Here is a 14,556-nt window from a genome sequence, read left to right as displayed (position 1 = left end):
CTTAGATGTACATGAGTGTCATTAAAATCTTACTGTTTACTAGGTAACCATATGCAGTGGTTTATCTAACAGTTCTTGTAGTAACATAACTGATTGTCTGGGTCTATTTGAAATTATAATATTTATTAAGTTTTCCCCCATAGAAGAATTCTTTGGAAACTTTTTTAAATTACTTCCTTCAGGTCAGTGCTTGAATATCTGTATGCTCAAATGCCAAGCATCAGTAATTCAACTTTTGCTGCTCTCCTTCAGGATATTATCTAACTGGTCATTGGTGTTTATATAACACGTCCAATGTGACTGATTATCATTTTCTATTTGATATAGAGGCTATGAATTTCAACATATTTGTCTCCTCTGAGCTATTTTATAGCTATGCACACATTGCACTTGTATTGTCAAACCATGATTCAAGGTTTTGTACACCTAAAGATGCAACCAGCTAACCCAGATTCTTGATTAAGGCTCAAACATCAGATCAGCTTTTCTACAAGTCCTGACTTTTTCCAAATAATCAGAGTTGAAAAGGCTTTGTTGGCTTGATTTATTCTATCAGCATTCAATAAGGAAAAAGGAGAAAAATAAAGAAATGAAGAAAGAGTAGATATTTCTTAGATTGTTTTCATTGCTGTGGCTGTTATACATATGCAAAGACCTTCTAAAATTGCTTCATTGACTCATAAAAGTGACTCCTAACAACACATAATAAAGTAAATAAAATCAAATAAAAACTCTAGCTAATTAATATCTTAATCTAACCTCATCCACTTAAATCCTTTGGACTAACCAAAGACATAAAACACCCCACCTGTACTATTACTATCCAAAAATCAACTTCAGCACATTGAACTGCCAACTGCACTGGGTGCTCTTTATACATAAACGTAGGCATTCATATGAGACAAATATCTAATACAACTGTATCATCTTTCCATGTTAAAATAAAATAATTTTAGGTCAATTAAAAATTCTGTAATTTCACTGGCTACATATGTGGATTAAAATCAGAACTTGCTCTTGCAACCATAGGCTTTTTAAGAATGCTACAGTCCATGCTTAGTAGCAGTTATTGTGCCACTTTGCATATGCATTTGTTTAAAAATAGTAAGTTGATTCACCTAGGGTCCATCTGAAAATCTAGGGAAATTCCAATATACCCAGTTCATGAGGCTGTAATTACTAAAGGGGGATGTAAGCAGCCTTAAACTCACTAGCCCGGCGTTCTTTATGAAGACTAATCACCTCTTCTAAACATACCAGTAATCAGATGTATAATAATCAACATAAACATTAAACAACATAGGCAGTTGTTCTAGCTTGAGACAGCCTAACTGCCTAACAAATAGAGCATGACCAGCCTTTAGACATGTCCAATCAATTTCTTAATTTAAGCACCAAATCTCTCAGGCTATCTTCAGGTGATTGTTTCAATCCATACTAAACCTTTTTCAATCTGGACACCTTCCCATTGCTACCTGATAAGTGATAACTGAAACCTTGGTTGAGGTTAGTTGATCCCCATTAAGAACATTCTTCATATCCAATTTATATAGCTGCTAATAGAAGTTACAGAAGACAATACAATTGACTTATCAGAGCTCATCTTTTGACGCTGAGGAAAATTATCTTTATAGTCACTCATGTCACTGACCACATAAACGTTAACTTCTGATTTGATCTTGTTTTAGTTTTCTTTTTTTCGTGCTTCAAAACCATAAACAGGTAAAATACCAACAAATTTGGCTTTGTACCTCTCTAATATCTCATCTGACTTACTGTGTCAAAGTGTTTACCCGTTTGGTTAGGAAGTTCTTACATCATAGCCTAACCCATATATTTGAGGGTTATAGCACCAATAAGTGTAGCATTGCTCCTCTGTCTATGCTTTCATTGACTTACTGGATTAGTGTAGATCCATTGACTCAGGAAGAGACTTTTGACAGAGTTCATCTTCCTTATCAAGCTAGCTGTGCACATAAAATGTACTTCATCAATTCTTTTGTCTGAAGCTTGGGATGGCTGTTCTCACTACCACTCCTATCATTACTACCACCACAACCTACCTATAGTGTGGTAAACAGGTAATCCCACCACTATCAATAATGAGAGCATTAAGATGAGCTGGAGGAGAAAAAGGAAGGCAAGAGCTAACAGTCCCCAAAAAGGTGAGCTGAAAATACAGAATCCATGTGAAGGACTTCTCTCTGTTTTTCTATGTGCTTGTTCAATGGTTTGATAACTCAGTTCAGAGCCCAACGTCTACCAAAAAAACTGAGTTGGACTGGGATCTTGCAGAGTTGGTCACCCTTATTTTTTTTTGTATTTTTTGGTTAAAATGAAACCAGGTTTCAGTGGAAAGCATCCAACTGCCTAGATATTACTGAGATAACTAGATATCAGAGATATCAACTCGTATCTTATCTCATCTTGAAATCCTATGACAATGAGACACTTGCAAGATCTTGACGGGTTCACAGTATATGGTTTACTCCAGTATTTTTCTACTTTACTGTAGCTGAAACTGACATAACCCCGGTTTCCTGACATTTCCCGTGCATGGGATCGAGCAGGGTCTTCTTTGTTATGTCATCCAGGTATCTGCTAGCCTATAGGCTTTTGTTTTGTCTTGAACATTTTTATTGGCCATTTCAAGCGGCTTTGTTTCCATGAACTACAGTTTCAGTATGGTGGTCCACTGCCTAGTGTAAAGACAGTTGAGCATCTTCACCCATAGCCAACTTCTTTGAATATCCAAAACCTTTAACATCTTCACTTTGGTTTTGCTGAAGAGGCTTCCAACATATGATTTGCTTTATAGTTGAGAAAGAGAAATGACACTATCACCATGGTCAATCCAGAGGGGATATCATGAGTTACATTGCTGGGTGTTCCACCTTTGTACTTCAACAGGAAATAGAAACATACCGCGTCAAAAGTGAAACTTTTTTTCCTGTGTGTGCTTGTCTAGGTGTCTGAATCTCTTTCTGAAGATTATGCCCATTCGCAGCACTTACTTATACCTGTTTGTTCATGTATGAGAAATCTCTGATAAGCCGGTCATGATATTTTAGAAACTGTGAAGCTCACTCCATTATGACCAACTTGTTCATGAGCTGGAAACTACCTCTTTGCAAAAACAGGGGTAAGGCTGCTTATGTATGTTATGACCCTCCCCAGACACTGAAGTCGCAGGAGCCCTGAGCACTGTGTATGCCTTATGTTTCCAATTGAAAATTGCTTGAATTATAAAAATATTCATGTTTTCTGATTCTGGGTTCTCTTGCAGCATGTACTGGTCAGGAAGAGAAGTAATCTGTGATCAGGAGGAATCCGTTCTTAGAATGTGAAAGGTCGTACCGTATTATGTACAGTTCTGGTTCCTTTTATGATACTGAATTCCTTGATATTTTGAACTTTGAAGGTACCTAGTGTGTAGCAGGCAAATTTAGAGTAAAGAAGATACAACAAGGATACTTAGTTCAATTACTGTATGAAACTAGTCTTTTGACATTTAGAGGAACAAAATACATGAATTGTTAATAACTTCCATTCTCATTTTTCACGTTAATATTCCAGTTAATATTCACTTCTTTCACCAGCCACAGCTCTTTAGCTACAATTCAGAGGATCTTCAATCTCTCATCTTGATGAAATGATTGTAGTAATTCTGTAAGCTCCTGAATATCAGATTTTTCCTGGTGTTTTCTGTGCTGCTGAATATCAGATTTTTTGGTGTGTTTGTCTGTTTTTTTTTTTGGGAGGGGTGGGTGTTTTCAATCCATTTCCGGCATTAAATGGATGAATCACGTGTGCAAGGTTAGATCTAATGGTTGAGATTAAATAAAAATGAAAAAATTTCTACATTTCAAATCTAATCTCGACCCTTAGATCTAACCTTGGATATGTGTAGCTCATCTACAACGCGATGTTGGAATATACTTGTATGATTTCTGATTGGAAGTACTTGTATTTGGAAGCTCCAACTTTTCTTTTCTTTGACAGATGTTTTTATAATGGCATCAGAGTGTTGATATTGATCTCTTTGGTGAGAGATATTAATCATTGTCAACTAAATTGATCGTTTCATGATCAAAAGCTCAAATCTTTTGCATGATTTAAAACAAAAACAAAAACAAAAATAAAATCACAATCGTTAAGACTTATGACTCTTGAGAGGCAGGTGGGAAAATTACAGAATATGTCCCTGTCATCTTATCTGCAAAGACGTAGCAATCACGGTGTTTATTTTCCTTTGCATTCTCAGCTGTGGAAGGCTTTTTCAGAGTGTCAAGTTGACGGACCCTTGTGCCTCATTCTCTTTCTTTCCCTTCGTTTTGTGCCGAATGACTTTGTTTCCCTCTTTTTAAGAGACTTTGTTGCCCTTTGATAAACGTAGCATTTGATCACAGAAAACGGACGGCCATGAAAATCAAACCTCCAAGCACGAACCAATATTCTTAGTTGGCAGCCCAATGCTTCCATATAGGAGGTCAGAGTTCGAATCTCTGGCCAGGGGCGAATCCCTGCCTGTATTAATTATATAAAAAGCGTCTTGAGGATGTAGTCGTGGTGCGTGCTAACTAGCCCGGATGAACCTCATTTCCAAAAAAAAAAAAAAAACATATTCTTCTTCCGTTGTCAATGAAAGATAGTGGAGTGGTTGAGAACCTCACCTCTCAGTGGAGAGATTGTGGGTTCAATTCTTACCGGCAGCATATATAATATCTCATCTCCAGTTTCCTATATATATATATATAGTCTTTGGAGCATGTTAATTTTTTATATTTTCATTATTTTTTAAAATCTTATTAAATAAGTGAAATTTTGTGAAAAATTATCTAAGAACAAAACTCTTGAAAATTTTCCATAAAATCATTTCTCCTTTCAATTATTATTCCTATTTTTTTATATTATTATATATAAATCTCATACTTATATTTTTTCAACCCCCATTTTTTCTTTCCCACCTTTGCAAACAAACACTGTTTGTGCTTTTGAGTAAAACTTGGGTTCTTCGTTCGGACAGGTCATTGGCAACCGGTCACGTTAAATTATTTTTTATATTATATTATATATATATTTAAAAATTCCACGGTCAAGTCAAGTAGACGGTAGCCCTTTTATTACCCTAAAAAATTGAAATAGATAATAATTTAGTTTTCGGGAAAACCAAAGCTAACTGAAATCCAGTTCTCTACACTTCACGCCCTCTCATCCTATCCGTTATATTCAATAATGCAAACGTGACCCCATGCTCATACATACATATAATACTACTGAGCGAAGAACGCAGAAAGCGTGAGAAGCCAAAACTGAATCTGAATTCTCTCTGCATCTACCCAAAACCCTTTCTCTACTACTTCTCCGGAACGATCGAGAAATCTTCAGGAGGAGCAGAAATGGAGAACGAGAAGCTGGTCGTCCGACACCCCATAGCCGACGCAAACGAGAAAAGCCCCTTCGGAACGCTCTCGCCTGAGGAATTCTACCAACGCCATTCAGTCTCTCACTCCTCTGACTACATCACCAATGCCAGAGGCATGAAGCTCTTCACTCAGTCATGGCTTCCTCTCCCACCTAACCCAGTCTTGGGCGTCGTCGCCGTCGTCCACGGTTATACCGGCGAGACAAGCTGGTTTGTACAGCTCACTGCCATCCTACTCGCCGAATCGGGTTTCGCCACCTGTGCAATCGACCACCAAGGTCACGGCTTGTCCGACGGTCTCCAGAACCATATTCCCGACATCAACCCCGTCGTCGACGACTGCATCGCCTACTTTGACTCCTTTAGGGCTCAGTATCCCTCTCTCCCTTCCTTCCTCTACTCCGAATCCCTCGGCGGCGCCATCGCTCTGCTCATCCACCTCCGGGGAAAGCAACCCGGCAGCACCAGCAAACCCTGGGACGGCATCGTGTTGAACGGCGCTATGTGTGGAGTGAGCGACAAGATCAAGCCTCCATGGCCGCTCGAACACCTACTGTCGCTCGTGGCAGCCGTGGTTCCGACGTGGCAGATTGTTCCGACGAAAGGGAGCATTGTAGAGGTTTCTTTCAAGGAGGAGTGGAAGAGGAAGTTGGGAATGGCTTCCCCTAGGCGGAGCACGGCGAAGCCGAGAGCTGCTACGGCCGGGGAGCTGCTCAGGGTTTCGAAGGAGCTTCAAGGGAGGTTTGAAGAGGTGGATCTGCCGATGCTCATCGTTCACGGCGAGCAAGACGTGCTTTGTGACCCGGCTTGCGTCGAAGAGCTCTATCGACGCACTTCCAGCAAGGACAAGACGATTCGGATCCACCCTGGGATGTTGCATCAGCTCATCGGTGAACCACAAGAGAGCGTCGACATGGTCTTCAGCGAGGTCGTTAATTGGCTCCGAACCAGAGCCCAACGCTAGACACACCAACTCCGCCGGCGAGGTCGTTGATTGCAGGAGCGACGACAAAGAGCGACCCAGCCATAGGCACAGATAGTACAAGAACAGGAAGGATACCCAAAACAATCGTATGCTCATCATTACTGAATTTGTTTCCCAACTTAATTCCTTTCTCAGAATTTTCTCTTCCCCAAAATCAACCTCCACTTGTAAGTATGGATTCCATTATCCTATCAGACTAGAGAGATGAAGATTATCTGACAAACTTTTAGAAAAAAGATAATAAAGGATGGTGTCTGTCAATTAAGTGATCGATCAATCAAATTGGTTTCTATGTCTTACAGTGCAGATCTCAATAAGAAAAAGAATAATCACAAAGGATATATGGACAAACTCAAGAGAGCCTCAAGTTCTAACTCCAGTCGCTCATTCATGTATGAGCTGGGTTAGAAAGCTTTGAAAATTATTTATAAGCTAAAACAGAGATTTAATTGTGATCTAAGTTTAGATAATATCGATCCGAACCGAACGCCGAGATTACAATCCTTTGTCGAGGAGGGTAGAGGATCCTACTCGAAGCTCTGTATTTCACATTTCTTTCAAATCCTAAAGATCCGTTACAACTCACACGTCAAATTTTAACTTCTCAAATTGGATCACTGATCAGATCCTGAGCTATGAATCTTCCGAGCCACTTCTGTTCGGATCTTCCACAACGGGGATGGAGACTCGGATTCTTCTCCTTCTTTGGTTATCAGCCCTTCTTCTCTTCAATGCCTTCTTCTCTGCGACTCCCTCCAATGACAAGGATATCAACGAAGATCTTAGTTTCCTTGAGAAAGACGACGATGATACCGTCGTCGACCACTCCACTTCAAATCCGGATTATCCTAGCGATGGAGGTTATACCACCGATCAGCAGTCTTATTCGCAGCCGGAGATTGACGAGAAGGATGTTGTCGTACTGAAAAATAAGAATTTCAGTAACTTCGTGAAGAAGAATCGGTACGTGATGGTGGAATTTTACGCTCCATGGTGTGAACAGTGCCAGGCTTTTGCTCCTGAGTATGCCGCAGCGGCGACTGAGTTGAAAGGAGTAGCAGCACTGGCGAAGGTGGACGGCACTGTAGAAGACAAAGTGGCGCAGAAATATCAAATCCAGGGCTTCCCGACAATTTACTTTTTCATTGATGGAGTTCCCAAGCCTTATTTGGGCCAAAGAACCAAGTAACCTTCTTGATCTCCTTGTGTTTCTTTTGAAGATTATAAACTGCAGTTATTGAAATTCTGTCAAGACTGAAAGCCCACCAAAAGGCTTTTATCATCATAGCGTGTTTCCATCAAGGATATTTTTGGATTCATCAACCTAGTCAGTAATTAGGAGTTTACAGAAGTGGAAAATGAAAAAGGAAAAAGGAAAGAAAAATGATATCCCTTTCTTATTGAAAGAACAGGTCATTGGAAGCTAAGCAGAGAATCAAGGGATTTTTAGGTGACATCAAAGAACCGCACAGAATTGACAATGCTGAGTGAGAGATAATCCAGCAGATGAAAGGAGATGAATATATTCAACCCTGAGTTTTGTACTAGGTGCACCTCTTGATCCATTAGAATCTCTGAGCCCACAGGGCTCCCAGTACTGCAGGGTACACAGTTTTACCCACATCACATAGAAAGGCTGTTTCATGTTTCAAACATTTATTTTTTGGGTGAAATTTCATGTTTCAAACATAACCTGTTGATCACTAAAGAGTTGTAAAATATGTACCTATTACTACACAATATGGGAAAACTTATACTGAGAATTTGGAAAGTTAAGTATTAGTTTATTATATATATATATATATATATATATATATTTTACAATTTTATATTTGTTATATTCTAGTTTGTTAGTTTTTGAAAGCTAAGGCAATGTGAGGGCATTCCTTGTTTTTCTGTAGTGACAATCTTTCGGTTGATATTTTGAGACTGAATAGCTTACAACACCTCTATGAGGCTGATGATTTTAATTTATTCTACAGAGATGCAATTGTGACTTGGGTTAAGAGGAAGACTGGACCTATTATTTACAACATAACCACAACAGAGGATGCAGAGAAGATATTAAATACTGAGGATAAACTGGTTTTGGCTTTTCTTGACTCTCTTGTGGTACTTCCTTAACTCTACTAGTTTTGTGTTGATAGATAGTGGTGTAATTAGCATAATTACCCGTATAAGTGCAACTTGCACAATTATCCATATAATCTCGCTTACCCTCCTTTGATTTTGAGGAACTGAGTTCTTTTTCTTCATCTAGTTTTGTAGTTCTCAATCAGTTAGAGCAGTTATGTCAAGGTTATGTTAATTATATGAAAATTCTAGAATTTCTACATGTTAAGTTTGATTTTGATGATGACTCCAGGGTCCAATGGATGGCGACTGGTGACATCTTCAAATTTGTTGGTTCATTTGTTGTTAAGATTTGATGAGAGTGACTGCTGTATGTTAGAATAGTTTCAAAAGTAGGTTTTTCTTTTTTTCTTTGAATATCATAACTGACATTTGTATAATTCTGTCTTGACCATCCCTGTCACTTGTATTTACATCAATAAAACTATTTGTTAAACTTCCTTTTTCTTTTAAGCAACTCCTGCCTTGCTCCCTTTGCATGAATAGTTAACCTTTCATTTAGGTGGTTTGAATATGAATGTATTTATAACTTTATTTATTGTGATGTTCAAATCTTGATGATGGGAGTGGACTTCTCTAAGTTGCCTTCCCCCACCCTTCTCCCTTTTCCCAACCTGAGCCCTATGCCTATCAGCCCAAAATTTCAATTTAATAGAAAATTGGATAGTGAAGCGCCCTAAAATCTACAAACTTCTTAGGGAGTTGTCTTAGTTAAATTAAAACTTGGAAGGCCAGTTTCCAATTTTGAGGTCATGAACATTCATCTCATTGTAATCTATATCATCTTAATAGTATAAATGAATTTTTTTATCTACTACCATGATTACTGGTTTCTTATTAACTTTCTCCAATAATGTCAGGGTCCTGAAAGTAATGAGCTTTTTAGTGCTGCAAAAGATGAAAATCATGTTAGCTTCTACCAAACTACCAGTCCTGATGTGGCCAAGCATTTCCATGTTGATCCTAAAGTTAAACGTCCTGCTCTGGTCTTGCTGAAAAAAGAGGCGGAGAAACTAAGCCACTTCGGTTAGTTCCCTTGATGTATTTGCATAGGTTATGTGCCTTGAAAGAATTGAATCCTTAAAACCATTATTTCTTGGATTTTAATTTCTGCAGATGGCAAATTTACCAAATCTTCTATAGTTAAGTTTGTCCTTGCCAACAAACTTCCTTTAGTGACCACATTCAATAAGGACAATGCTCCTTTGATTTTTGAGAGTCCAATCAAGAAGCAGGTAAGATCATGTGCCACATGAGCACTTTTGCCAACTGGTGGATTTTTTTTTTCATTCTCATTGTTTTGACATGTCAACTGCTTCTCTTGTCAGCTTTTGTTGTTTGCCACTTCAAACCGTTTGAAGAAGCTCATTCCAATATTTCACGAAGTAGCAAAGGGTTTCAAGGGAAAGGTGACTTATAATATTTTTCATAAAGAATTTGTTTAATCTGTCACTGGTATTTTTCTTTAATACTTATTTAGAACCCAGAATCAATTTCAAGTCAGTTTCTGGATTTGATGCTTCACTGGGCTGGTTTCAGAGGAGTGTTTGGAGTGTGTCCAATCAAGATTTTCCTACTAAGTGCTGCATTAATCAGAGAGTTCTTTTGCATGTTTATCAATTTAAATTTCTTTCAACCCCCCCCCCCCCCCAAAAAAAAAAAAAAAAAAAAAGAAGTTTAAATTGCCCAGTCAAATATCTGATCTATGGACATTTCCTAAGATTTTTGTGGCATTCCTTTATCTGTAGTCTCATGCCTGTTAAAATTTGTTGTGTAATCTCTAGCCTGGGATTCATTATAGTGTTTCTGTAAACTGCAGCTTATCATAATATCTGTTGACACTGACAATGAAGAGGCAGGACCAGTTTCATATTTCTTTGGAGTCACTGGAGATGGTCCACATGTAACCAACCATCTTATATCTTTATCTTATTAAGTTTCTAATATTCTTGGGATTATCAAATGCTAAATGACATTTTATTGCCCGCAGCTTCTTGCATACAAAGCAAATGTTGGCAGGAAGTATATTTTTGATCGTGAACTGACCTTGGACCATATTAAGGTTAAAACCTGAATGCTCCTCATCCTAGCTATCTCCCCCACCCAAAAAGATTTAAAATTGTTTTTCTTGTAGCTGTAAAAGGTTGAGCTATTATACATCCAAACATAGTTTGCTTTTAAATATGGAAAATGCTAGATTTGATCTAGACATTCAGTTATTGTATTCTTTTTTTGCTGTATGCCAGGCATTTGCAGAGGATTTCCTGAAAGGCTACCTTAAGCCTTTCTACAAGTCAGATCCAATTCCTGAGACTGTAAGTTTGTGTTCCATTCTCTTGGTGCTTTTGGTCCATCTCATCTCCCTAAGCCAATCCTCTGTGTATAATGGGACAGAACAACAGAGATGTGAAAATAGTGGTTGGAAACAACTTTGATGAGATTGTGTTGAATGAGTCAAAGGATGTTCTCCTTGAGGTAGTAATCTTCCTATATGCAAACCACGTACATTTACATTTCCTTTCTCAAATATTCCTTTAATTAAAAGGATTCTGATATTTTTATGTGAACCAGATCTATGCACCATGGTGTCGGCACTGTGAAGAACTGGAGCCCATTTACAACAAACTGGCCAAGCATCTGCGGGGTATTGATTCTGTTGTCATTGCCAAAATGGATGGAAGCACCAATGAACACCCAAGTGCACAGGTCTTGATCATGAACTTCGACTTTGATAAGCCGTTTTTTTGCTAAAGTTAATCTGCTAACCTGTACTTGGTAAATGAGAATATCTCCAAAACCATGTATTTGCATCTCTATAAGTTCTGTTCTTGAATTATGAACTAATCAGTGAAAACAACCACCTCTTCAAGAAAATAATATCCACAGAAGTTGCTTAGGTCTGAGTTTGTGTGGTATGCTTTCAGATTAAGATGACTATACAAATAGAGAAGTCCTTTTGACTGACTCTCTCCCTGTTAATTTGTTTTTCTCTTATTCAAGTGGTGGTAATTTTCTATTTCTGATAGAGAATTTCAATCCTTCAGTTGGAGTGACATATATACTATTGGATTCTTGTTATTCTCTGCATGTAAATCACATGATATGATATGTGGTCTAATGTGATTTATATTAGATGCTTATTCCACTAGCAGTTTGACATTAAGTGCTGTTTTATCTGATTGGAATCTGTATACATTGCATAGCCAACTGTGTAATGACGTTTGGCATGAGTAGCGATTGATCGTTGACCCTCACCTCGTCAACAGGTGATACATTGTAAAAGTGCATCCTTGTAACAGAAACAACCTTTCTGATGTTGTGTTCACTCTTAGTTTTCTAGTTCTTCTATGTAGAAGATTTGTTGGACATGCAGATCATTGAGTTTGTTACTTTGGAGCTCTTACTTTTGGTCCTCATCTCTTGTGGTCCGTGTTGGAAAGAGTACTGAGAGGAGAAATGAAAGGATGGGAAAAGCAATAATTTACACATACAATGAAAAATATTTCTGATTTGGTTTTGCAGGTTGATGGGTTCCCCACTTTCCTCTTTTATCCTGCAGGAGATAAGTTGCTTGATCCGGTAAGTTTGTGTCTTTTGCACCCTTTTAGGTTCACTGAAGTTCTGACTATAACATTTATGTTTTAATTATATTAATTATAACAACGCATGGTTTCATCTTTGAGCAGATTGTTTTTGAAGCTAATCGAACTGCGGTGGAATTATATAAGTTCATCAAGAAACATGCTTCAATTCCTTTCAAGCTTCAGAGTCTCTCTGGCACTTTAAAGTCTGGTAGTGCTGATGGTAGAGGAAGTGAGAAGAGCAGTAGTGAAGACTTGAAGGATGAATTGTGAAGTAGGGATATGCTTAAAAATCTTGATCGCCTGATTAGATAGGGAGTGAAGAGTAGGTGCATTAAGAGACAAGGGGGAAACAGAACTCAATTCTTTGTGTATCAAATTTGGCATTCATGCTTCCCCTTGAAAAGCATTAGAAGCTCCTTATTTTTGTTTTCTTTTTTCTAATGTGAAAACTCTAGTTTTTCAAATTTGGAAGGAAGACAAACCCCTAGATATTGAAAACTATTAAAGGTGAGTTTCTTTTAAAATAGAAAATCCATTAAACCATGTACAGTAGCTTCTTGAATCATTAAGTGGTTGTTGATCATGTATCTCTGGTGAATTGCTCTGGCATCAAGGCACGTTGATCATTAAAAGGTTCAATGGCTGGCAGTCTATGACATGGAACGTTGCACTACTTCTTTGGGGGTTCATATATACCCTAAGGGGTTTTTGTATTTCCAAGAATACCCTTGTAGATTTTTGTTGTTGTTGTTGTTGGAGAAAAGGAGACTTTATATTAATAGAAATAAATAAAATACAAACAATAATACAGGATTAGGTTCTAAAGAACCTACGACCCTGTCGCTCTTCTACAACATATTGACGAGCTTAGCCAGGCAAAGAGAGACGATCCAACAAAATTTCTTGGTCCGACGTTGCCAATCCGGCTAAAAAATCCGCGCACCTATTAGTCTCCTTAACAACATGCACCAAAATAGACTCCTGAAACAAGGATCTCAAGTGAAGAATATCCTCAACAATGTGTAGTATCCCCCAATGTGGGCGGTAAGTACCCAATAAAGTCCTAATTGCCACTTCGGAGTCTGAATGCCCTTGTAGATTTCATTTCAATGATTGTTAGTAGGTTTGAGGACCGTTGATGCATGATGATTGGAATTCTAAATAATTTTTGGGCAAAAAAAAAAAAAAAAAAAAAAAAAAAAAAAAAAAAAAAAGAAGAAGAAAGAAAGAAGAAAAAGAACCTTAGTTTTGAATCAATTTAAAATGTTAGTTTCTTGGTTCGTTCTTGGTCTATATTTGCTTTTTGAAGGCAAAACAAGTGAGAGTGGGCAGCCTTTGAGGACGGAAAACCATTTCCAATGATTAAGTCAGTAAATGGCCGAACCAGTGAGCTCCTTCAAGGGAGTAAATGCCCAAGAAGACAAAGAAGAGAATGTCTCTTGAGTTGGTTGCAGAAGATTAATGGTTGGAGATTTAAAAATCTTACCCTCACTTGTGTGTAGTGATGCATATATAACTGGTCCATACCTTAGAAGAGAGTAGATGCCCCATAGCCTTATGATCTCCTCGTACTTGAATGGAGGGTGGTAATGGCTTCTTGATAGAAATTTGATCAACAAGTTAAGAGGTTGATCTGCTAGACAACTGGAGATCTCATCGTTGAATCAAGGGGTCAGCATTAAATTATCTTTGATGTGACATCAATCCCCAAATGGAGAGACAAAACGTGAGAATGCTGTACTCGAGGTTGATTTTGGACGAATGAGAAGTTTTCTCGCCAGCAATAAGCATTTAATGATTCTCAGTGCATTCAATGCTGAAATTAATGCTGTGATTGACGTTTGGAAAAAGATACGCTGAATCTTCTATCAACGTTATTTTTGTCGAGAAGTCTCACGATGACAGTTGGGTGTCAACACAATACCTACTTCTCAACTTCTCAACAGACATCTCCTGAGAAGTGCCTAATCTGAGAAGTGTCAGGTTGACCATTTTAGACCAAATTTGAACCCTTGATTTGATTTGGACAGTTTGTCCCGGTTTAGTGACTTGAACCATAATGAATATAACAAATCATGACCATAAGCATCTTGCCATCACACGAGTATTTCTCATGTTGCTTCTCAAGCAACAAGTGGCAAGAGATAGTTATACGATTATGATTGCAGAGACAGGAGGGTCACAACCGTTGAATCTATCAATATTATAAGTATACTAAAGATCGATACTCTTCTTTACCAATACCGTGCCACTTTTGTGATACCATATAAAATAAGATAACAAAGTCCAAAACCTTATTCTTTTAGAGTGAAATCTTTTGTGTCAGTTACTACTAGTACTTCACGTCACTAGTCAACGATACCAATCTCCAAAACCGTGAATTCCTTTACTCAGGGATGTGCTTCTGGCACACTAACCACACTTTGCAT

General features: G+C 38.1%; 2 protein-coding genes across 2 annotated transcripts; both read left to right on the top strand.

Annotated features, from left to right (window-relative positions):
- The first annotated feature begins 5,237 nt into the window (after positions 1–5,237).
- On the top strand, positions 5,238–6,686 carry LOC149022011 (caffeoylshikimate esterase-like). The gene has a single exon (XM_089150214.1). It carries the CDS (start codon positions 5,400–5,402, stop codon positions 6,387–6,389), a length of 990 nt encoding a protein of 329 aa, XP_089006340.1. The 5' UTR covers positions 5,238–5,399; the 3' UTR covers positions 6,390–6,686.
- Positions 6,687–6,849: 163 nt separating this feature from the next.
- Positions 6,850–12,617, top strand: LOC149022010 (protein disulfide isomerase-like 1-4). The gene is made up of 12 exons (XM_089150213.1): positions 6,850–7,595; positions 8,393–8,522; positions 9,404–9,569; positions 9,660–9,778; positions 9,872–9,952; positions 10,363–10,446; positions 10,534–10,605; positions 10,790–10,858; positions 10,938–11,018; positions 11,115–11,249; positions 12,066–12,122; positions 12,230–12,617. Exons 1-12 carry the CDS (start codon positions 7,090–7,092, stop codon positions 12,395–12,397), a joined length of 1,668 nt encoding a protein of 555 aa, XP_089006339.1. The 5' UTR covers positions 6,850–7,089; the 3' UTR covers positions 12,398–12,617.
- The last annotated feature ends 1,939 nt before the right edge of the window (positions 12,618–14,556 follow it).

The sequence above is a fragment of the Hakea prostrata genome, chromosome 3, assembly GCF_041222555.1.
Source record: "Hakea prostrata isolate BN-2017 chromosome 3, UWA_Hpros_2, whole genome shotgun sequence".
NCBI lineage: Eukaryota > Viridiplantae > Streptophyta > Magnoliopsida > Proteales > Proteaceae > Hakea > Hakea prostrata.
This window is presented reverse-complemented; position numbering and strand designations above follow the sequence as displayed.